The 22986-nt window shown below is 50.6% G+C and overlaps 1 protein-coding gene across 7 annotated transcripts in view; it reads left to right on the top strand.

Annotated features, from left to right (window-relative positions):
* Positions 1-22986, top strand: part of ABCC12 (ATP binding cassette subfamily C member 12) — a 95314-nt gene that overhangs the window by 61186 nt on the left and 11142 nt on the right. For 3 of the 7 annotated variants that reach the window (XM_070770515.1, XM_070770512.1, XM_070770513.1), the window contains 12 exons: positions 411-535; positions 2385-2457; positions 4134-4337; positions 7544-7678; positions 7788-7863; positions 7947-8018; positions 10866-10955; positions 11652-11755; positions 13805-14002; positions 14642-14868; positions 17614-17751; positions 21223-21409. In XM_070770515.1, the coding sequence (XP_070626616.1) occupies positions 411-535; positions 2385-2457; positions 4134-4337; positions 7544-7678; positions 7788-7863; positions 7947-8018; positions 10866-10955; positions 11652-11755; positions 13805-14002; positions 14642-14868; positions 17614-17751; positions 21223-21409 (1629 nt within the window). The other 4 variants (XM_070770516.1, XM_070770517.1, XM_070770518.1 and 1 more) reach the window with 4 other exon arrangements.

The raw sequence follows: 22986 nt of genomic DNA, 5'->3' as shown, positions 1-22986 counted from the left end.
GCAAAGCTGGGCTTTGTGTGTAGCGAGACATCATGTCACCCTCCATGCCTTCAGAATTTGTGCTCATGGTATAAGCATGTGGCAAAGGTCCAACGGGGCTTCCCTGGTGGCCCAGTGGTAAAGAATCCACTTGTAACGCAGGAGCCACAGGAGATGTGGGTTCGATCCCTGGGTAGGGAAGATCCTACCCAGGGATTGAGATGGGCATGGTGACCCATTCCAGTATTCTGGCCTGGAGAATCCCATGGACAGAGGAGCCTGGTGGGTTACAGTCCATAGGGTTGCAAAGACTCGGACATGACTGAAACGACTTAGCATACACTCATGCACACACACAGAAGTGCAACAGGGCCCGGAGGAGAAGACAGTGAGGCCTGGCTCCTGAGGGTTCTCTGGTGTTGTTGCTTCAGATGCAGTTACAACAAGGGATCGTGGCCGTCAATGGGACTCTGGCCTATGTTTCCCAGCAAGCATGGATCTTTCATGGAAATGTGAGAGAAAACATACTATTTGGAGAAAAGTATGATCACCAAAGGTAATATTAATTTTAAAAGTGTGAAGTACTTCTGTGTTTGGTACACTCTGCTACAGAGGCTGATGTCATTGGTAATGATTGCTAAGTGGGTTTCTTTAATGAGTTCTGATTAAACATTCATCATACATGGAAAGGTGTTGGTTTTTCTCTTCCTGATCCCAGAGTTCAGGAGAGGTGCCTTCTGCAGACCTGAGATCACACTCCCAGAAATGAATGGAATCAGCACTCCTTCCCAATGCAGAGTAGCATATGTTCTGAGGTTTTCTGTAACAGTGCATATGGTGTCTGACTGCAGCAAGAGGAATCTGACAATTTTGCTTTAGGCCAAGTAACAGGAACTTTCCTTGAAACTGTGTGCAGCAGGTATGCAATTAATCAACCCTGAAACTATGAACTGACACCAGAGCTGTCGGGATATGTTGCTGTTGATGTCCTCAACATGAAAGGAATGAAAACAAAATTCATAATTTTTGAATCCACATATAAGGCCATTATATTTAAGCTCTGGAAACACATTCTTAAGGTTCTTTGCCAAGTTTGATCTGTTGCCATGTACATTCTCTTATTAGAGTCCCATAACCAACCATTTAGGGGGACTCTGGCATCATATCCCCATTTTACAGAAGAAGAGACTAAGGCCCAGAGAGGAGAGCTGACCTGCCTCCTCCCAGCCCTGTCTGGAACGGCTTCTCTCTGCAGAGGCAGACTAAAGGAAGGGATTCTTGTCTGTATCTCTTAGGGCATCAGAATGCAAGTATTTACCAAATACCTGCAAGACACAGGACTGTGTATGACCATGGGGGCCACCAGGGTGGCTCAGATGTATTTTTGGCCTTCAAGTGCTCAAGTCTGGAATGCATGGTAGGAGATGCACAGAGATGACAATGGGCCAAGAAGGAATATGCCAAGGGCAGGAGACTGTGCCGGACTGTTCAGAGGCAGCAGAGGCCACAAGAGGGAAGAGAGAGTGGCACTTGAATTGGGCCTTGAAGGATGGACTGAGCACCCTTTTGTGTGTGGCATCTCTAGCACAGGTTTTGCTCTTGGGATGGATATTGAGACTCTCAGGACCAAGGGAAGCAGGAGGGTGGGAGGAAGTTTAAGATGGGAGTGGAGGTGGCAAGATGAAGATGTCCCGAGCAGCCTGAGTCTCATAGTCAAAGATTGGCCAAGGTGATAACATTAGTTGTAACTACTGCTGATGGAGAATTTGAGCATCAGACAGCGTTCCCACTTCTCCCAACCCAATGAGTTATTAACCTAATGTACAGGGTGGAGAGTGAGGATCAGGGAGGTATAGTCATTTGTTCAAGGTTACCCAGCTGGATTCAAACCCAGGTTGTTCTGATTCCAAAGCTAATGGTCTCAGCCACCAGGCATAGCAGCCCTGAAGCTGACACATGGGCTCAATGCTCAGGGCATCAAGTGCTTCCAGAACCTGGTGCAGACCTGTGATCTGCCTGCTCACTCTCTGCTGGTGCCACCCACACGCATCTTCTTGTCCATCAGTGGTCTTGCATCCTCTGGGACATCTCCTCCAGCGACCTCAGCCTTCACTGGTGACTCCCTGCTCTGACCCCCATGAGTAATTTTCTCTTCAGAGGTCTTGCGTGCACTGATTTCATCTTTCTCAAATGTTGGGAAGCCTGTAAGGGGAGGGACCCTCCCAAGTCAACTCTGCATCAGATAGGTGGGAAGAAGTAAGAGGGAGTTGCCCTTGGACATCAAAGATCAAACAACCAGCCATCTCCTTGCCTGCCCATGACACCAGTGTGCCTTTTGAACCACCCTGGGCTGCATGGACGTGGGGTCTTTCTAACTGTGCTGACCTCAAGCTTTCCTCCCACAGGTATCAGCACGCAGTTCGCGTCTGTGCCCTCCAGGAGGACCTGAGCAGCCTTCCTTATGGAGACCTGACCGAGGTGAGTAGAACCCAGAGCTCAGCCCCATAGCAGTACACAGCCGCCCAAACGCCAGGTCCACTGGGCTGAAGCTCCGCAGGCTCTGGCTCCATCATATCCAGGTGCCCCAGAAGACCGAAGGGTCCCAGGAACTGTGGGGAAAGTCAGGCTCTACCATCCTGTATTCTCCACCTGGGTCCTTTCCTGGGAGATATCACAATGGATGTGACACCAGCTCCGCCTGGGTTGGGCGCCGCCTGGTCACTCCTGGGGTCGCTTCCAGTTTGTCTGCCATCTCAGGGATGGTTTTGGGCAAAAGCTGCTTCCCCACCTCCCAGGCTGGCTTGTCCTCCAAAGACAGAGGTTGGGGGTACAGCACTGTGGCTGATGCTCACGGGCCCCTTCGTGCTTTGCTGGCCCTATCCGCCCAGGAGTGTAAGAGTCATCTCCAAATATCTCCCCTGAAGGGTGTTCATTTAAAGGGCGGGGGCTGAGCCTGCCAACTCAGGTGGCTGAGGGGAGCCCCCAGGCCACCTTCTGTCTCCCCATCCCAGTGGGCCCTCTTCAGTCTTCCCAATCTGCCAGGAGCCCAGAGAAGGAAGGCATCCTGATGAAAGCCCAGTTCAGAGCACACCGTCATTCTCTGCTGGTGTCGCAATGTGCCTGCATTAAGGGAATGGCCACCACAACCGCTGAAGCCCTAGCCACTGCCAGTGTCTGCGTTCACCCACCCCTGCGTGCTTACCTAGCTCTGCCCTCGCTTTCCAGGGTCTAGACCTCTGCTTCTGCCAATTACCACCATTCGAGATCCCACTCCAAATCCATCCCCTTGAGGAAGACTTTCCTGAGTCCCAGAGTCTAAAGTAATATGCCCCAAAGTACTTAGTTTATGCTTCTCAGTCGGCACTTGTTAAAATCTCCTTTGTGCCATCACTATGCGTAAAACTAAAACTACCCACCCCTGCTAAGATGTGAGCTCCTGGTAGAGAGGGGACTTTCCTTGTCTGACTTCATGTGTCCTGCCCTAGTGCTCAGTCAACGCCTGGCTGAAGTCCTGGAGGCTCACGTTGGGGTCAGTTGGATAGAATCACCTCAAGCAGGCAACCTAGGCTTTTCACCTTTTCAACAAATGTTTGCTGAGCACCTGTTCTGGTCCAGGCATGGTGCCAGGCCTTAGGAATGTGATGGTGAACAAAGCAAACATGTCTCTTTTCTTCATAGAGCTTAGAGTTGCTTAGTGGGAGTGAAAAGTTGATCCACATGTGGACAAATAGAGACACCCCCTCCTTGACCCTCTGCTCCCAGCCACTTCTCCCCCCTGTTCACTTGTCCACTGGCTTTCCTGCTCCACAATGAGAGATTCCTACTCAACAATGCCCTCTGGTGTTACCGGTCAAGATGAAGCCCTCCCTATGGGGTTGCACTGGGGTGGTGGTATTGTGAGCCAGGTACCCCTCACTCAACACTGGAAGGAGCATTTCCCTAGTCGCCACTGCCCACCAGGCTTCCTGCAGAAGTGGAGCCTCCCACTGCCCAGGGTACCTGGTGTGGCCAGGGCGTTCCTGGAAGGGGGTGGAGGAATGGATCATGGTGGTGAGCCGTCTGCTGAAGAGTCTCCAGGAAGCTCCTGGTCCCCAAGCACTGCGGGGTGGGAGATGGGGCCTGATGACGGACCGTAGCATTGCCCTTGTCCACAGATCGGGGAGCGGGGCCTCAACCTCTCTGGGGGGCAGAGGCAGAGGATCAGCCTGGCCCGCGCCATCTACTCGAATCATGAGATCTACCTGCTGGACGACCCGCTGTCGGCCGTGGATGCCCACGTGGGGAAGCACGTCTTTGAGGAGTGCATTAAGAAGGCGCTCAGGGGGAAGACTGTTGTCCTGGTGACCCACCAGCTGCAGGTGACTGGGACCAGCAGGACCCATGAGGTCATGTAATGGGTGTGGCATCTGATGCTCACAAAGACTCCTCTTCTGCCTAAACCTGCAGTCCTCACCTGGGCCAGGTCAGGGAAGGGGCAGAGGACGCTGTGATGGTCCCCAGCCATCCAGGCTTGCATGGAGCCCTGCCCAGTCCTCTCTGGGCTCGGCCTCCATTACCCTAGCTTTGGGCTCAGTGGAGCCAAGACCATTCATCAGAGGGAAATTTTCCAGGAACACCTGACTCCTACCTGTGGGGTCGACACGGGGCACCTCCTCCAGCTCTGGATCACTGATGGTGGGGAGGTGGGAAGCCAGGTAGGAACAGACTTCTTCTCCATCAGGGGCTGAGCAGGCCCGAGGCCAGGGGCAGGGGGTGACAGGAGACGATGAACGCTTGATCGGGGTTCAGATGCCCCTGTATTACTCCCTAGGGGAAAGGGGCTGGAGACTAGGACTTCAGGGCTGAGGCAAGAAGCTTTTCCCCACTCGGAGCCACTCTCAGGCTTAGCAACATGAATGTCGCCCAGGAAAGGGACTGACTGAACTCCCTGAATAAGCTTGGGGATTTGGCAAAGTGGTGACAGTGCTTCCTGTGTCAGCCCCATGGAAAGGGCTCAGGACCCCCTCCACCCCGAGATAAGTTGGGTTGGTCCTGACTTATCCACAGTGAGTAAGTGAGTGAGTCCCCAGAGGTGTGTTCTGTGCATCTGTGTGTGTGTGTGTTGCCGGAGGAGAGAGCCCCTGCGTTGGACTGTAATGAGAAGTCAGTTGGAGCAGCGGCAGCAGAAGTCCTATCTTCTGACTCTTCGGCCACCCAGTGGGAAAAGTTAAACTAGGAGTAAGAGATGGGACTCCTGGCCTTTGCAAGGGTAAGACAAGCTGGGGGAGGGCTCCAAGATGTCAGCATGTGAAGTTGCCATGGTTACAGGATGCAGTACCCAGCATCTTTAGGCTCCTCTGTCAGTGGCTAAAAGAAGGCTGGGTTTTCAAGGATCAGGAAAACAAGGCCTTCCTATACCTGTGGTGTTGCCCCAACCTCTGCCTCTCTGTGCTGAGGGTTAGAGGTCTCAGAAGCACCAAGCATCTGAACTTAGCGTATGAGGTTTACCCGAGTGGTGTCCATCACCTCCAGGAAGCATTTTAGCTGGGCGGGTGAGATAAGAGCTCCTTGTTCCTCTGCTAGGCAGGGGCAGGGTGTGGACAAGGCTGGGTTTCTTCTGGGCCCCCGTGAGGTGACTCAGAACAGGCTCTTGCCCAGCCCAGGAGCTAAATGTGGTGACCAGCTCTCCCTGGAGACCACAGGCAGTGGGAAGGGCTATCCTCCTGCAGGGTCCGATGGATGTGGATCAGAGCTGTCTTTGCAGGAGTCCTCAAGGGGCATAACGTGACCTTGGCCCTGGCCCAGTCTCTGAACCTTGCTTACCAGCAGAATGACCTCAAACTAGATCGCAGGAGGCTCAGCCTCCTCAGAGACTCTATTTTTCACCAAGGTCATTTCATCTTACTTTTTGCGTGTTGAAAATACAGGCAGCCACTAGATGGCGCTGGAGTCTCAATCCGGTCATCCATTATGGGAAGGAGGGGCTCAGAGGCGGACCTGAAGCCCCTGGGCTTTTCCAGAACGTTTCTCCGGCTACTTTCATTCGGGGGTCCACAGGCAATCTGGATGCTTTTGGGTGCTCAGACTGGACAATTGCTCTTCTGAAACTTGAGGAAACAAATGAAATGAGGCCAGCGGCTGACTGCTGACATCCAACCCAGGGCCAGATTTTGTGTTTGGAGAACAAAGCTGCACAGATCACGCTCCGTCTCACTGGAGAGAACTGGGAGCCCACTGGCCAGAGGGGCTTCACCAGGAGCGTCAGGGGCTGGGATGTGTGCTCTCACACTTGTGCCTTAGTCTCCCCATCTGGGAAATGGGCTGATAATCATGCTGCTTGCTTTCTTGATTGGATTGTGGGAGACAGAGAGGAGATGAAATCAGGCTTTGAAAATTAGAAGATGCTGTGCAAAGATGAGAAGAGACTTTCTGTCAGAAAGTGTCTCAACTGGATATTAAGACCCAGCTGTTCCTCCTTGGGCCGTCTGGGAAAGTGGACATGGAACCAGGCAGTTAGTCCAAAGAAGCCAGAAAGGCTGGAGCTGTCCAAGGCCAAGAGAAACTGCTGTCATTTGGCTTCTTCCCCACAAACCCAAGATGCAGAGTTACCAAGTGCAGCTACTTCTTTCAGGGTTTCAATCAAGAGCATCAGGTGAGCCCTTGTGTGAACCCCAAAGTACAAGGGAAGACCTCTCACATGAATTGCAAAGCCCTGTTCAGCCTGAACTGTCTTAGATCTCATAGCATCTTGTCCACCTCTAGGAGGGTCTTCCTGCCTCTAGATGGGCTCATCCTATGGAGAGAGCTTAGTCTCATTCCAAAATGAAAGGAAAGTCCTCTTAGCAGCTCTTTGATCTCAGACATGATACAGAAATGAAAGGAACTCAAATTAGAAAAACAGAAGTGCTTTGGACAAAATGTAGGATGCTATCATTAAAGGTACAGATAAGACTGGTGTAAACTCCTCAAGCCAGGTAATGTGGCCTGGAGGCCAGGGCCTGTGCCATGGGCTGCATCTCCTGGGCTGGATAAGGATGGTGAGGAGGGATTGTAATGTTACAACAGAGGGGAGCCATCGCTGAGATCATACTTCCCTTCTCCACCAAATCATGGCTTCAGTGACCTTGTTAATTTCATACTCCCAAGTTCCGGTGATCAGATTTCTTAGCAAGGAGGCTCATATAGGGACCAGTAGCAGAGGAAGTTTCAGCGTGCTTCACAGTAACAACCAAAGGCCCCTCATGTGCTCTCATGAGACACATAGGCACTGAGTCAGTGTTTCTCAACTGGGGGCCGCTTTATCTCCTAGGGGACATCGGGTAATGTCTGGAAACACTTTTACTTGTCACAACCTGGGATTGGGGGTGTTCCTAACATCTAGTGGATAGAAGCCAGAGAGGCTGCAAAATATCCTGCAATGCACAGGTCAGTCCCCACCTCACCCCCAACTAAGAATTATCTGGCCCTCAATATCAGTGTTGCCAATATTGGGAACCCCTGGATCACATGAGCCCAGGACGCTACTGGACAGGAGTCCATCTCTTCCAAGATAGAAGCTCACTGTATTGCTTTACTATCCCTGCAGTTCTTAGAGTCTTGTGATGAAGTCATCTTGTTGGAAGACGGGGAGATTTGTGAAAAGGGAACCCACAAGGAGTTAATGGAGGAGAGGGGACGCTATGCAAAACTGATTCACAATCTCCGTGGGTTGCAATTCAAGGTCAGTCTCTCCCTACTTGGGTGCAAGAGACTGGGTGCCTTCCCTTATAATTTCTGGCCTGGAGAAGTTCTGTCATTTCGTTTTCAGAGGAATTTCATTTTGTCCCTAGGATCCTGAGCACATGTACGATGCAGCAGCGGTGGAAGCCCTTAAGGAGAGCCCTTTTGAGAGAAATGAAGACGCTGGTACAATCAGAGTTCCCATCACACCTCCCTTATCACTCATGGCTCATGAGCGGACACAGATCTTTCTTTATTTCTCACCCTAGTTTTGGCTCCAGGAGATGAGAAACGTGAAGGAAAAGAATCTGAAACAGAATCAGAATTTGTAGACATAAAAGGTATTTACTGTTCCTTCCCTCAGTTACATACTCTTAAGTATTTGCTGGGCATCTACCATTTGGGATAGAGAAGTACAGGCATGCTGTCCTTTGTGGGCAGCTGGAATTGTGTGGTTTACTGCACTGTGAGCCTTGGGGTTCAACTCCCTGAGTTTGAATCCTGGCTCAACCACTTATTAGTTTTAGGACTTTGAAGCAAGATACTTGGCCATGCTGAACCTTAGTTTCTTAATCCAAAAAACGGGGGAAATAAGAGTACCAACTTCATAGGTTCTTGCAAAGATTGCAAGAGAAACTCTACATAGAATGACTAGCACAGTGTCTGACATATAGTTGTTATTGTTGTTAATTGTTGTTGTTATTGTTATTTGGAAAGATCAAAACAATGCAGAGAGATTATGTGCATAATCAAAACAGTGCACGCACAGGAGATGAGATGCTTCCCACTCTTTATGCTGAGTGTTGCGAAAGAATTGTACAGCAGAGAAGAGGTCGAGGTGGAATAAGGGTATTTATTCTTCCCACAAATAAGGACTCAGCATTCTACTATATGCCAGTCACTAAGCTAGACTGCCCCTGTCTTCAGAATCTTTTGGTCTGGTGGTGGCCATAGGTATAAGGATAATCATGGGCAGCTGTGATAAGAGTAATAAGGAGCTGAAGTGGGAGTAAGAAATCAGGAAGGGCGTCACAGAAGAGGCGACCTTTGAATTGGTCCTTTAAGCATATGTAGGAGTTTGCCCAGGACACTCTGGTGAAAAGGTGGGGAAAGCAGGGGGATTTGGGAGTTGAGGGTAACAGGTAATTCCAGGAATGCAGAGAGAAGAGATATGGGAGAGAAACCTGGCAAGGACCAGGCTGGTCAAACTCCTCCTCCTTCTTAGACTCTGCTGCCTTTCATCCCTTCATCCATTCAGCATTTGTTGAGCACCTGCTGTATGCCCTGCCCCTCCATGGGCACTGAGAAGACAGGAATCAAAATGCACCTTCCTAAAAATGCCCACAGTGAGGCCCCTCAATAATATGTGGCTGAGAAAAAAAAAAACCTTAGTATATTTCATCACATTTAAGATGCCATCTATTTTAAGAGCAGCGTCATTTTATGTACCACTAAGAAAAGTCTCTGCCAATTAAATGATATGGCATGCTACCGAACGGGGCACATCCTGATTTCAGAGATGTTAGAATGTGGGAAAAAATGTGAGTCTTCACATCGATGGAAGTTGGCACCATTAATGGTGCTTGTGACAAACGCATGCCCATTTGGACAATATATTTTTATCGCTCTGGAGGCGGCCAAGGCTGAAGTGGGGCCCTTGTAGTCTCTTCCGTGCTTTCCTAGGGAAGCTCCAGGCTACTAAGGATTTGGGGTCTCATGGGGAGAGTAAACCCCGCTCCTCTTCTTCTCCTCACCCCACCCTCTTCTCTGGAGAGGAAAGGGAAGGTGTGAAGCTAAGTTCTCCGAGAGCTGTAGGAATGGAAGGGTTGAAGATGGTACAGCCCGCAGTGTCAGCAGCAGAGCTGACTGGGCTGGGACTGCAAGGGGGTCTGACAGGTCCTTTAACGTTCCAGGATGCTGTTCATTAGGCTCTGCTGACCCATCAAGGCGACCCCTGCATGCTGCAGCCCCAGAGGGAGACACGATGATGAGCGAAAGTCAGGCTGAACATTTTAAAGAAGCTCGAGCGAGCGTTCCCAGGCAGAGGGGATAATGGCAGCTCTGTTCACAAAGGCACCTTTGAGATGCGAGCTCTCCTTGCCAGGGCAGGGTACCAAGAGCCCTGCGCAGGGGGCTGCAGTCATCTCTGTTTACAAGAGCCAGGTATAAGCATAGAATGCTGCTTCGGAGCCGACATTCTCGTACCTCTCATGCTGGAGAGGGAGAGATGTGCATTCACTCCTGGCTGCTGGGAGCTCATGCCTGCACCTCTGGACGTTGCTCCAGTGGGAGCTTGTGGTCCTTTGCCCTTACACCTTAGAAAATGGAAAGGACGTGGGGGAGCCACGTGGCGGGATCCAGGAACACACCTGGGAGGATGCCCTGGTTTCTTCTCATGGTGTGGTCTCCGTGGTGAAGACCTTGTTGGCCCTGTAGTAGATGGCATGGGTACCCTCAGCACTTCTGCACCACCCAGCCCAACTCCCAGCTGGCATTTCACACCTGCAGCTCTTTGCCTGGAGCTCTCTGGGAGCTGCCAGACACAGGTCAAGCCTGGAGTGTGGGGGAATTAACCCCCTGGGGGGAGCCCTCACCCGATGCCAATGGGAGTTGGTGTAGAAACATCCCAGGCCTCACTGATCATGCAAAAAACCTCTGAGATGTAGTTGTGCCCCAGTCTGAGAGTTCTCTGTGCTGGGGTAAGCTACCATTGCCCATGGAAGTGGGTAGGGAGGGGGAGCAGGGAGCGCTGCCTTGATGAGACACCTTTTACTGTTGGCTTCCTTTCCCTGTACCCTTTAGCTCCAGAGTAAACTGCATGTGTTCACATCTTAGGATCTGCTTCTGTAGAGCTAGACAAAGACAAGCCTTGTCTCCCCAGAGCTGAGCACATCAGTTCAAGTTCAGTCGCTCAGTCGTGTCAGACTCTTTTCGACCTCATGGACTGCAGCACTCTGAGCACATAGTGGCTGCTTAATAAATATGTCTCAGGAGACTGAAAGCCCCCTGCCTTACTAGGCTGTCATGAGGACCAAGCAGAATAAAACGAGCAAAGTGTGTTGGGAATTTCAAAGCACAGGGCTAGTGGAAGGAAGGATGACAACCCACCTTGGTGGTGGGGGTGGGGAGGTGGGCGGGAGGGGGCCGCCCCACTGGGGGTGTCACAGGACTTGTGTTTGTCTCCACAGTTCCTCCACACCAGCTCATCCAGACTGAGTCCCCCCGGGAAGGAACTGTGACCTGGAAAACGTATCACACGTACATTAAGGCTTCTGGAGGTTTGGTAGAAAACAACGGGTTTCTTGGTTTAATTTGCATTAAAAATCTTTCTTAAACTGTTGGGTTCATGTCTTATGATTTCTCTAACAATTGCTCTGTTTATGCTAGGGTCGTTTATCAGTGCTTTTATTTTTTTCCCCTTATAATCCAAAGTCTGATAAAGCAGCCTTTTAAATGGAATCATCCTTTATCTCCATTAAAGCTGCCAGACACTATTTATTGAAACTGAATGAGTAGCAACGTGACCTGGCTGTGGTGCATGTGTAACCTTGCACTCTAATCTCTGAGTGCCGTGCCATCCGCTCGTTGCCTGCCTTCAGGGCAAGAATCACTGCCATGTGCCAAAGATACCTATAGTTCCACTTCTTGCCACTCTCTAGCAAGACTGGGGTTTTTAAAATTTGTTTGTTTTGAAAACATTGAGTCACTTCTATTACAGTGAATAGTGGTGTTTTTTTGTTTTTAAATATGTTGACATTTGGGTCCGTTTTCCAACCAGGTGGAATAGATGTCCCCATTGGGGTTTCTGGGACCTAATGCTCAGAGTTGTCACGTCAGCCTAGAAAGTGGCTCCCAGGGTGGAAGCCCTTTCCCTGTAGGCTTCGATTTTCCCCGCCAGGGTTGGACCCCAAGGAAGAGGAGCCCACGCTGCCGCGTGGCCTCTGTAACCCCAGGCCCTCTCTCTTCCCCTGCAGGGTACTTGCTCTCTCTCTTCGTGGTGTCCTTCTTCCTCTTGATGATCGGCAGCTCTGCCTTCAGCAGCTGGTGGCTGGGTGTCTGGTTAGACAAGGGCTCACAGGTGAGTTCCCCTTTGGCTCTGGCAAATGTTGAGTCAGTTGCTAAGAGTCTGAACACAATGAGCCTCCCACAGCCCCCGCCACAAGACCGAGGTCAGCGGCTTACAACTACGCAACTTGACTCCCGCAGTCCCCTTTGATCTTTCAAGACAAGCAGGGCATCTGAATTTGTATGTGCCACTTTCGAATTTTAAAGGATTGGCTAAAAAGCTTGTGCCAGGCAAATGCAGCCTGTCTGGAGTCACACACAGGCAGGATAGGGTCAGTTTTTTGCAGCCTCTGTTGTAAGGGACCTCCGAGGAGAGTCTGGGAGGGACTGGCAAAGCCTAAGGCAGATTTCCATCTTCTTGCCTCTGAAGAGAAGCTGACATCTCATCACGGACAGTGTCTGACGTCAGTGGGTTCCACTTGGCTTGGCTCCCCAAAGTCCCTCTAAAGGAAGAGGACATGCTTGGGGCTAGTGCACTGGGACGACCCAGAGGGATGGTATGGGGAGGGAGGAGGGAGGAGGGTTCAGGATGGGGAACACATGTATACCTGTGGCGGATTCATTTTGATATTTGGCAAAACTAATACAATTATGTAAAGTTTAAAAATAAAATAAAATTAAAAAAAAAAAAAAAGAAAGTCAACCTGGATCTGCTGCAGGGCCCCTGCAGGCCTCTTCCTGCCTCCCAAACTTGATCCAGGCCAGGCCCCTCTTGAGGACTGATAAGTCTACTCTCCCTCAGGCCTGCTGGAAACTCTCCCAGCTTTTGGCCCATGGTTTCAAAGCTTTCCTGGAGCCCCCAGGAAATGCTGTGAGGTTGCCTCCCCATCCTCCAAGATTACATTTTGGTATAGTTCTGTTGCTATGACAACCAAAGTGGGGAGGCCTTGGGAAGACACAGGCAGAGGAGAGGATGGGATTTCTCTCCTGGAGTTCAGCACAGCTCCCTGAGACCAGTCTCAGGGGGATGGCCTGCACTTTGCAGAAAGAGAGGCACCTCTGGAACATTCCCCCAGATCCTTGCTTGCTCCTGAAGAGCCCTTTCCTTGGAGAACCCAGGGTGTTAGCCAGACTGAAGCCTCCCCAGTAGGTCTGTGCTATGCTAGCTGGGCAGCAGCCATGACGGCCTACCCATGTGTTGGCTCCACCCCCAGACACCGTGGACACAGCCCACAGCACAGTGAAGCCTCCTCTTCAAGCTGGTCCTTTGGTCGATTAGCTCCCCAGGGATGCTCTTGCTTTTATGGATGTGCATCCATCAGCCACCACCTCTGGTTTACATTTCCTCTAGGGCTGTAATCAGCAAAATGGCATTTAAAAGGAAGATGCTTGTTTGCTCCCCAAAGGCAGTCTTGACTTTTAGCACACAGCCCAGAAAAGAATGAAACTGCCAATTTCTCAGGAGGAGGAGATGGCCTCTCCCCAGAAATGGAGGCAAAAACGTGTTCTCCTGGGGCAGGATGGAGCCAAGTGGGGTCACTTTGGATCCTCCCAGAGTCTTTGGTTCATCAGACTCCCTCCTACCCCCTGGGGACTCCAGGGCAGTGAACCAGTGCCCTCCTAGGTGCGCCCCCAGAAAAGGAAAGAAAGGGGGCCCTGGGGCTGACCTGTCCTACAGAGATGCTCCTGAGTCTCCCCAAAGGCCCGGTGGCTTCTGCCTTCAGGTCCCTGTCGGGGCCGCCTGAGGGTTGCACAGCCAGCCTGTGGAATCCATATGTTGTTGCTTCTGTAACTTTCCTGGCCCGGCATCACCTCTGGTCCCCTGAGGCACTGTTGGTTTCCAAGACTACTGCCCTGTACAGGTCTGGTCTGTCTGTTGTGCTTTTCCACTGACTGTGCTGAGCCTCGTCGGCCAGGGGCTCTTGGCATCCCAGAGAGCCCAGCAGGAGGACCCATGCAAAGTTCAAGAGCCCCGCAGGGAACTGACTTGACTTTACCGCCTGATTCATTCTTAACTTTTATGCTCATCCGTTTAGTTTCTTTTCCCTGGGAACATTCTCTGGAAAATTCCCATTCTTTTGACAGTTGATCAGTTCTTGGTGCTTCTTGTTTTCCTCCCAAGATGAAGTGTGGGCCTCACAGCAACATGAGCACGTGCGAGGTGGGCATGGTGCTGGCAGACTCCGGGCTGAGGGTGTACCAGTGGGTGTACCCAGGGAGCATGGTGTCCATACTGGTGTTTGGCATCACCAAAGGCTTCATGTTCACCAAGACCACACTGATGGCCTCCTCCTCCCTGCATGACCGAGTGTTTGACAAGGTACAGTCCCCCTGCCCCTCGCCCTGGGGGCTGCATACATATCCCGGTACATCAGTCAGTGGGGTTTATACAGATCACCTGCGATGCGCCAGACGCTGTGCTGGGCTCTGGGGTAGACACAGTTGTTCACTGAGCTTACCGTTGAGTCTCCCATATCTAATTATCAACCACAAAGGTAAACTCTGGGGAGCTGCAGGCGTGTCATGGGCCCGACGGGGCTGGGGGTGAAGGTGAGGGTGGTCAGGAAGTTTTCTTCCTGAGGACACTGCCATGGAGCTGGTGAGCGCAGGCCCAGAGAGCATCTCTTGAGTCCCTGGGATCCCCTCCTCATTCCCTGGCAGCCGGGGAGGTCCCTGGCTGGAGCGCACGAGGGAGGCCCGCATAGAGACAGTGGGATTTGACTTTTTATTGCCCTGGGGCACAAAATCCCCCCATCCTTCATGGAGGCTGAATCCCTCCCCTGTCACACTCCTCCACGGTGGCCGCAGCCTCCCTTTCCCAGGATGTCGGACCCCAGAGGGAAACTCAGGCCTGGTTCGCGATCCCAGGCACCGGGCAGGCCTCCCGGGGTGTCGGCGGCAGGGGGGTCGGGGCCACCAAACGTGCACCTCGATGCTGACTCTCCATGGTCACCCGCAGATCCTGGAGAGCCCCATGAGCTTCTTTGACAGGACGCCCACTGGCAGGCTAATGAACCGCTTCTCCAAGGATATGGACGAGCTGGACGTGAGGCTGCCGTTTCACGCTGAGAACTTCCTGCAGCAGTTTTTTATGGTGCTGTTTATTCTCGTGATACTGGCCGCCGTGTTCCCTGCTGTCCTTTTAGTCCTGGCCATCCTGGCTGTAGGCTTCTTCATTCTGTTACGGTAGGTCCATGCGCTGTTTAAAGCAGAGCATGCAAAACCTGAGCAGGGACCGGGTGGTGTCCGGTGGTGCTGAGTCCTTGCTGTCTTCTCTGAATGCCGGAGCATGTTGACTTGGGCGCTGTGCTAAGTGCTCGGCGAACATCAGGCATTTGATCCTCAGAGCCATGCTGAGAGGTGGGTAGGGTTGGGAGATTAAGTCACTGGTCCCAGGTCAGGAAAGTAGCAACCGTGGTTGCTCTCTGACTGATGTTATGTTCTTAACCATGGGGCTCTGCGGTTTCTGCTGCTGCAGGAGAGAGGAGACCAGTACTCAATCTCTCTGAGCTTTGAGAAATAGCCCCACCTGACCACTGATGTGGTCATCTGTTTGGCACTGGGAGGGGGGTCCCTGTGCCCACCTTCTCACCCACCCTGGGGAAAAGCGGGAGGGTAGCATCTGTCCCAGCTTTCCAGGAAACCCAGCTCCGCCCTGTCCTGGATGAGCTGGAGTTCTCAGCCGGCAGCTGGTGGCATTGTGTGAGGGCTAAGGATTGGAGATGAGATGAAATTTGCACTAGAATCCCAGCTCTGCTTCACAACTAGCTGGAGGAACTTGGAGAAGTCAAAGGAATGCTGCAAGCCTCGGTTTCCTCATCTCTAAAATGGTAATCATCAAAACACGCACCTGCCCTCTTCCAAAGGGGTTCTCGCAAGGATCAGATGAGACTAGGCTGCCTAAATGGTATACGAACTTTGAGTTTCAATAAAACTCAACAAAATTGCCTTGGACTGGACACACAGCATCTCGAAGAGGGTCCCCCAGATTGCATAGGATTCAGCCCACAAATCCTGGACCCACATCCACCCGTAAACAGGGACACCACACTCAGAGCTGAGCTTGCAAAATATTGCTTTGACCACAGTGTGGAGGGTGAATGAAGCTTCAGAAAGATGGGAGAAGGGCTATAGGATTGGAGACTCTTGCAGGGCAGAGTCTGACTGAGAGATGAGACATAGGCAGCAGCAGTCTGGGCAGAAAACAGGTAGATCCTAAAGCCATTTCCAGGATAGTTCACTGAGGTTAGGGGATGGGAGAGGCCAAGGATGCGTCCAAGATGGGGAGCAATGTGAAGACAGATGTGAGTGACACAGGAGGAGACGAAGTTGAGGGTGATCAAGATTATGGGTTTGTTTTTGGATAGTTCAAGGCTGTGGATCAAGTCCACGGATGAGCCAGCCGACAGTGGAAACTATGAGTGCAGGGACGCATGGGGGGAGACGCAGTCTCTGCATCCTCGGCTGAAGCTGGCATCACCGTGGGAACTAGCATGTGCGCCCTGGGAGTTGGGGGAGCTGGGCTCTCACTTCCGTCTCCCACTGCCCCCTTGGTGACTCCAGGAGAGGACACGTGGGCCTCCGTGTCTGGCCTCAAGGGTTTATTGTGATGATCTAATAAAAATGATGTCTGCAGGTCTTTTTTACAAATATAAACGGTGCGTGCCTGCTTAGTCGCTCAGTGTCTGACTCTGTGACCCCATGGACTGTAACCTGCCAGGCTCCTCAGTCTGTGGGATATTCCAGGCAAGAGTACTGGAGTGGATTGCCATTTCCTCCTCCAGGGGATCTTCCCAATCCAGGAATCAAACCCATGTCTCCCACATCTACATTGGCAGGCAGCTTCTTTACCACTGAGCCACTGGAGAATCTCCCACGTCGTGGGTGCCACGTCTTATTAAGAAAAGTGATTACTTGGGCTAGTGTTAGTTTTTACAATCCACGTATTTGTCTGATGGTCGTTCCTGTCTGTTCTCCTCTCTGTTTTTTATTTACTTTGCAAAAGGTTTTTCTCTGCACTGCATTCTTATTTGCTGTAAGACAGGCCAGATCAGGCTGATCCAGACTGAATTATTTGATGTTTCTAACTAACTCACTTGAACTCTGAACAAATGAGGTTTCCCTTCCTCTGCCCTGGGTCAGATTCACTGTCATGGATCAGCTGCCATTGTGCATGCTGAGGGCAGTGGTCTCGCACTCACTGGGGCCCAGAGGGAGTTACATACTGTGAAGAGTCTGGTTTTAAAGTCAGTTCCTAAGGAGATGATGTTTGTATATTGCTCAAAATTACCTTTGAAACTGCCTTTAGAAGACCTCACGCTGGCAGTTGATATGCCAGATTCAGATTTTCCTTCAGAATTGGAAGACATCCCTTTTTATTTGGTTGTGTGTATAGGCACTCAGGCGTGTCCGACTCTTTGTGACCCTTTGGACTGTAGCCGACCAGGCTCCTCAGTCCATGGGATTTCCCAGACAAGAATACTGGAGTGGGTTTCCATGCCCTTCTCCCAGGGATCTTCCCAACCCAGGAGTCTCGTCTCTTGTGTCTCCTGCATTGCAGGAGAATTCTTTACCCACTGAGCCATTGGGTAAGCCCTTTTTGTTTGGTTGGATTGTATTTAGGAGTTGCAGTGTGTGAAAATCTCTAGTCTTTGAAAAGACTAGAGTCACAGCATGTGCAGTGAGACCCTCTTGCTACAGGAAGCCTTCAGAACTGAGAATGCAGGAAGGAGTGGCTCGATTTTCCGAGACCCTCCCTCCCTCCCTGGCACACAGGGATGGCTGCTCCCAGAGGAGAAAGGCGGGCCAGCCCCTCCTCCCTCGTTCAGTGGCGCTGGCACCGAACATCTGTCTTGAGCGCCCAGTTGGGTTTGAGTGAGCCAAGGGGAGCCTTGGGAAACCCTATCTGGGGCTCTCGTGGTCTCCCTGCAGCGTCTTCCACAGAGGAATCCAGGAGCTCAAGAAGGTGGAGAACATCAGCCGGTCCCCCTGGTTCTCCCACATCACCTCATCCATGAAGGGCCTGGGAACCATCCACGCCTACAACAGGAGGGAAGACTGCGTTAGCAAGTGAGTCCTGGGCTGGGCTGCCCCGGGGCTTCTGCTCCCCGCTGGCCCGGCTCTGAGGAGGGAAGTCTGAGGGATGTGGACAGGCCAGATGGAGAGCCGGTAGAATGGAGGGGGAGCCCCTCATGCACTAAGCCTTTTCCCCCAGTGTCCGAGGCCCCCAAACACTCAACTTCATCCAATGACAAGCTTACCATGGTGCTTTACATGTTTTATTTTTCCTCTCTAAAAGTAGAATGTTTTTAGGTCAGGAAAATAGGAGAAAATAATGACGACAACAAGAATCACCCATAGGCCTGCAACCCAAATCCTAGTCATATTTTTGTGTATTTCCTTCCAATCTTTTCTGTTTTTCTATTTCTGAAGCATTTAGAGTCATTTTTTCTTGTTGTATTTTTAAATAGCAGTTTTTTCATGTTATTACATATTCCTTGTAAAGGTCATTCTGAAAGTGAAAGTCGCTCAGTTGTGTCCGACTCTTTGCAACCCCGTGGACTGTACAGTCCATGGAATTCTCCAGGCCAGAATACTGGAGTGGGTAGCCTTTCCCTTCTCCAGGGGATCTTCCCAACCCAGGGATCGAACCCAGGTCTCCCACATTGCAGGTGGATTCTTTACCAGCTGAGCCACCAGGGAAGCCCACAAGGCCACATTACATTTCATTTAATAGATGGGCCAGTTTTCTTCTTTTGAAGATGCCAGGGCTAGGTTAATACATTTCTCTGGAGTCGTCCAGCTCCAAACTTCTAAAACATCATATAATCATATGTTATCACTGTGTTATCAGTCACAGTAGGCTCACTGTGGTAACAAACAGCTCTAAATTTTAGGGACTAACCCAACACATGTTTATTCTTCCTCAAGTCGTAAGTGAACAAGGGTCCATGGGGCAGGGGTCAGCGATTCTGCTCCGTACTCAAGCACACAGTCTCTCTCCATCTCACAGCTCCTCTGGTCTAATTGGAAGGTAAGAGCAGAGATGTGAGTGGAGGACCCCAATGAAGATGCTTATCATTTATGTATATTCACTGGCCAGATTTCAGTCACATAGGTGCGGCATAGTGTCTCTGGAGAAGGCAATGGCACCCCACTCCAGTGCTCTCGCCTGGAAAATCCCATGGACGGAGGAGCCTGGTGGGCTGCAGTCCATGGGGTCGCTAAGAGTCGGGTACGACTGAGCAACTTCACTTTCACTCTTCACTTTCCTGCATTGGAGAAGGAAACGGCAACCCACTCCAGTGTTCTTGCCTGGAGAATCCCAGGGACGGGGGAGCCTGGTGGGCTGCCGTCTATGGAGTCGCACAGAGTTGGACACAACCGAAGCGACTTAGCAGCAGTAGCAGCAGCAGCATAGTGTCTCTGCCGCACAGATGTTCTTATTCCACCCCCATCCTTTTCTTTCTCAAAAGTTTAATGTACACTTCAAAGGTTGCGTCTCTTTCTCCCTGCACCCACGACCTCAGTGTAGACCTGGCAGTCCAGCTTGTCTTTACTTCAGTCAGCAGCTAGTCTTGCTACTGGTTTGACCTGAACATCATCTGTCAACCCTCCTTCCAGTGTCTTGGTCATGGGCCATTCATCAACTCTCAACAAGCAACAGAATCAAGCCTTGTCTTCCAGCAGATTGTCCTCCAAGGTTTCCAGAACGATCCTATAGGCGAGCTGAGCCCCCACAGTATTGATGGGCTCTGCCGTCTTTATCCATTCTTTCCAGTCATGGACTTGCCAGAGGGCTTGGGCTTCTGACCTGAGTTGCTTTTGCAACCAGACAAAAATGCTGCAGCACTAAAAAAAGGTTTGAGGTCAAATTCCAATTTGACCCCAGCCAGTGGTTCTGTTTCTGCACAACCTAACCAAGCACACAGAGAAGACCACAGATGACTCCTAAGTCACTCAAGCAGTCAGTTGAATTTGTAGGCTTTACAGCGACATGGTTAAAAACATCATGGTGTTTGGAAGAATATTTTAACTGAGGAAAGTAAGTTAGAGTGGAAACAGAGAGGGCCAGCCTGGGTGCTCAGAGGTGTTTCAGGCCAGAATCCTTGGAGGAGGTTTAGAACAGGATGGAGCAGCAGTGCCTGAGCACGTCATGACTGTGCCAGTGGAGGAATCTCAACTCTTAGGGGTTTAAACATCGAATGGTTTTCAGTTTTACCAATAATTTCTTTTACCAGTTGTTCTGAAGAAGCCCCTCTCCCAGGAGGTCAGGGGAACCTTTAGTGGCAATTGTGATTGATGTCCCTTCTGGTCTGTTTAGCTTGGTTCAGTTAAAATTACGCTCTTAAATGTACACAAGTCATAGCACACACCCCCGCCCCCTGGGCATCTGCTCAGAGAATTGGAGCAGTCGTGCTGTGTTGCCATATGTCTCGGACAAGGGGGCAGGGTAGCTGTTAGGAAGCACCTGGTCTGTTGTATTAAACACCCCCTCCCTTTTCTCTGAGCCTGGTTATCTGAGGCTGGTGCAAGGAGATGGAGTCGGGGAGTAGGGGAAGGAACACTCTCAGGTGACCACTGTCTATTTCTGCTGCTCATTTCTGCTGATCCAGCTCCTCATGCAGATGTGGTGTGGCACGGGAGAGCCCCCGCCAGGACCCAGGTCCCCAGCCACTCTGCTGGACACTGCCCATGGGCTCTACTGTGTTCTTCTGTGAGCTCCACCTGGCAGCCTCACTGCTTTCCTTTGATGTGGGGCCTCTAGCTTCATGTCAATTAGTGTGGCATCAAGATTGTAGCCCCACATGCCACCTTCCCTCTGAACCCCCACTGTAGGTACTGCAGGAATGGGCAGGACCATCTTCCACACATCTGGGGAATGAGCAACTCCAGGGATGGGTCTTCCCCATCCCCTAGCTGTGTCATTGCTCTGTCGCTCTGCCCGGTGCCCCTTCTCCTCTTTGGCCCAGGAGACACGCAGCAGGAGTGCAAGATGTCAGCTTACTCTTTTTCCCTCCAGCTTTATAAGCAATTGCCTCGAATCTTCTTTCCCTGAAATGGGGAGGAGAACCAGTCCAGCACTCTCTCTTCCTTTCCCTACCATCACAAACACTGAGATTCCCTCTGCCTCCCCCCACCCCCTTTATAGATCAAAGGGGTCAACAGTCGTTTCCACTGGGCCTTTGGGGGACGGCTACCCTGAAGACAAGGGTCCTTTGAAGGTTGAACATGAGGTTCTCAGCCCCTTTTGTTCTCAGCTATGGGTTCCAGCTGCCAGTTCTGGGAAAGACAGAAGAGCCCACTCAGCACCATACTCTGTTGCCACCTGGGATTTCTCAAAATACGTGCAAATCAAAGATGCTTACGGTGGCAGATTTTAGAGTCTGGATCTATACTAATCTTTGTAAGAGATTCCTATGTACTAATGTGTTGGCCTTTGATTAAAAATTCCTCTTGCCCTACTTCTCTGGTAGCCCTAACCCTAAGTCTATGGAATTACAACCCGACCTCCTGCTTTGTCTCATCTCTTAATGTTAGGTTCAAGATGCTGAATGATGAAAACTGCAGCCATCTGCTGTACTTTAACTGCGCTCTCAGGTGGTTTGCTCTAAGAATGGATGTCCTCATGAACATCGTCACCTTCATTGTGGCCTTGTTGGTGACCCTGAGTTTCTCCTCAATCAGTGCTTCTTCCAAAGGCTTGTCATTGTCTTACATCATCCAGGTAACACCTAATGTAAGGCTGGCTTGGCCTGGAGGCTCTGGCATGGAGTGTATCAGGGAGGGTGGACATAACAGAAAACCTAACTCGAATGGGCTTAAATAATAAAGAAGGCTCACAGCAGCTCACATGGTTAAAAGGTCTGGCCGCTGTATGGGCTTCAGGCACAGTTGGGTCATGGCCCCTGGCTTTATCCTCCCATAATGACTTCCTTCATGGTTGTACAATGGTGGCTGGCAGCCTCTAGGGGCTCTAGCAGGAAGAAAGCGGGAGCAAAGTCTTTCCTGCTCCAGCCACTGAACAAAAGCCCTTGCTTTACTCTTACTGGATTAATTTAGGCATCCCAGAACTACTGATAATTCGTGAACTGATGGGATTGAGATGATTGGCTTAGGCCAAGGGAGGGAGTCACACTCCATCCTGCCCCAAGTCACACAGCTGCCCCACAATGGGAAGAGGGAAGGAAATATTGGAGAGGCAGCCATGATGTCCATGACAAATAATTACTGACTTCTCTTTTAAGTTGCTTTGGTGTTTTTCTTTTGAAAAATAACAACAATATGGAAATAATAGTAATAAGGAATGATAATGATAATAGGGAAACATACGCTATTTTCGGCACTGTTTTAAATCCTTTGCATAAATTAACTCATTTATCTTCACAATAATCCATGAGGTAGGCATGCCATAATCCCCATTTTACAGGTGAGGAGACCTAGGCCCAGGAAGACTTGCCAGGATCACACACCTGCATGTGTGAGAGTCAGGATTTGAACCCCCATCTGGGTCTGATACCCATCTGAGTTTGCATAGAGTAGACGCAGGCTACGTGCTTCACGTTTCTCTCTTTGGAAGCCATTCCTATGCAGTCCTTATCCCCAGTGCTCTGGCATTCTAGGACGACGAATCTGAGTGGTGGTCTGTTTCCATTGATTCTGTTCAGGCTGGGAAGAGAATAAAGTCAAGTCTCTCTTCAAGTGGAAAAATTCCTCCTTTCCCTCCCTGACTCTTTGCCTCCTGTTGATACTGTCTTTGTCTCCTTTCCCTTTGTTTTCTCGTCTGTGACTCACATTGCTTGAATATTGGATATCTTGCATCAGCACTCTGTGTTTCCTTTCTTTCATCTCAAAGTCTCCCTGTTCTTGCCTTTTTATTTTTATTCTGGGAATTTTCCTTTGCTTTGTCATTCAGCCATTCTTTGCATACTTAATTTTCACATACTCTTTCTTAGCCTCTGAGTTTTTAAAAGAATCATCTTTAAACATGTATTTTATAGGTCTCTGAGGATATTGATCAGATTAAACTCTGCCTTTCTTAAACTCTCCTCTCTTCTTTGACTGATATCTGCTGTTTTCCAGGGTCAGGCTTTTTGTTTGTTTGTCTATCTGGTTCTGTTTGTTATCTGGTTCTTGCTCTTCCCTGCATTGGTTTTGTTCATATGTCCCTTCATCCTTTTGTGTTTAAGTATGAGAATCTATGTTGGGTTTTCAGGGTTTCCTCTGTCTTTGTGTATGCTTCACTAGGTCTCTCCTGATAGGAGGTTTTATGACTGTGGATAGGTGAGTTGGACTTGTCCACAG

This window comes from Bos indicus, chromosome 18 (assembly GCF_029378745.1).
Source record: "Bos indicus isolate NIAB-ARS_2022 breed Sahiwal x Tharparkar chromosome 18, NIAB-ARS_B.indTharparkar_mat_pri_1.0, whole genome shotgun sequence".
Taxonomy (NCBI): domain Eukaryota; kingdom Metazoa; phylum Chordata; class Mammalia; order Artiodactyla; family Bovidae; genus Bos; species Bos indicus.
This window is presented reverse-complemented; position numbering and strand designations above follow the sequence as displayed.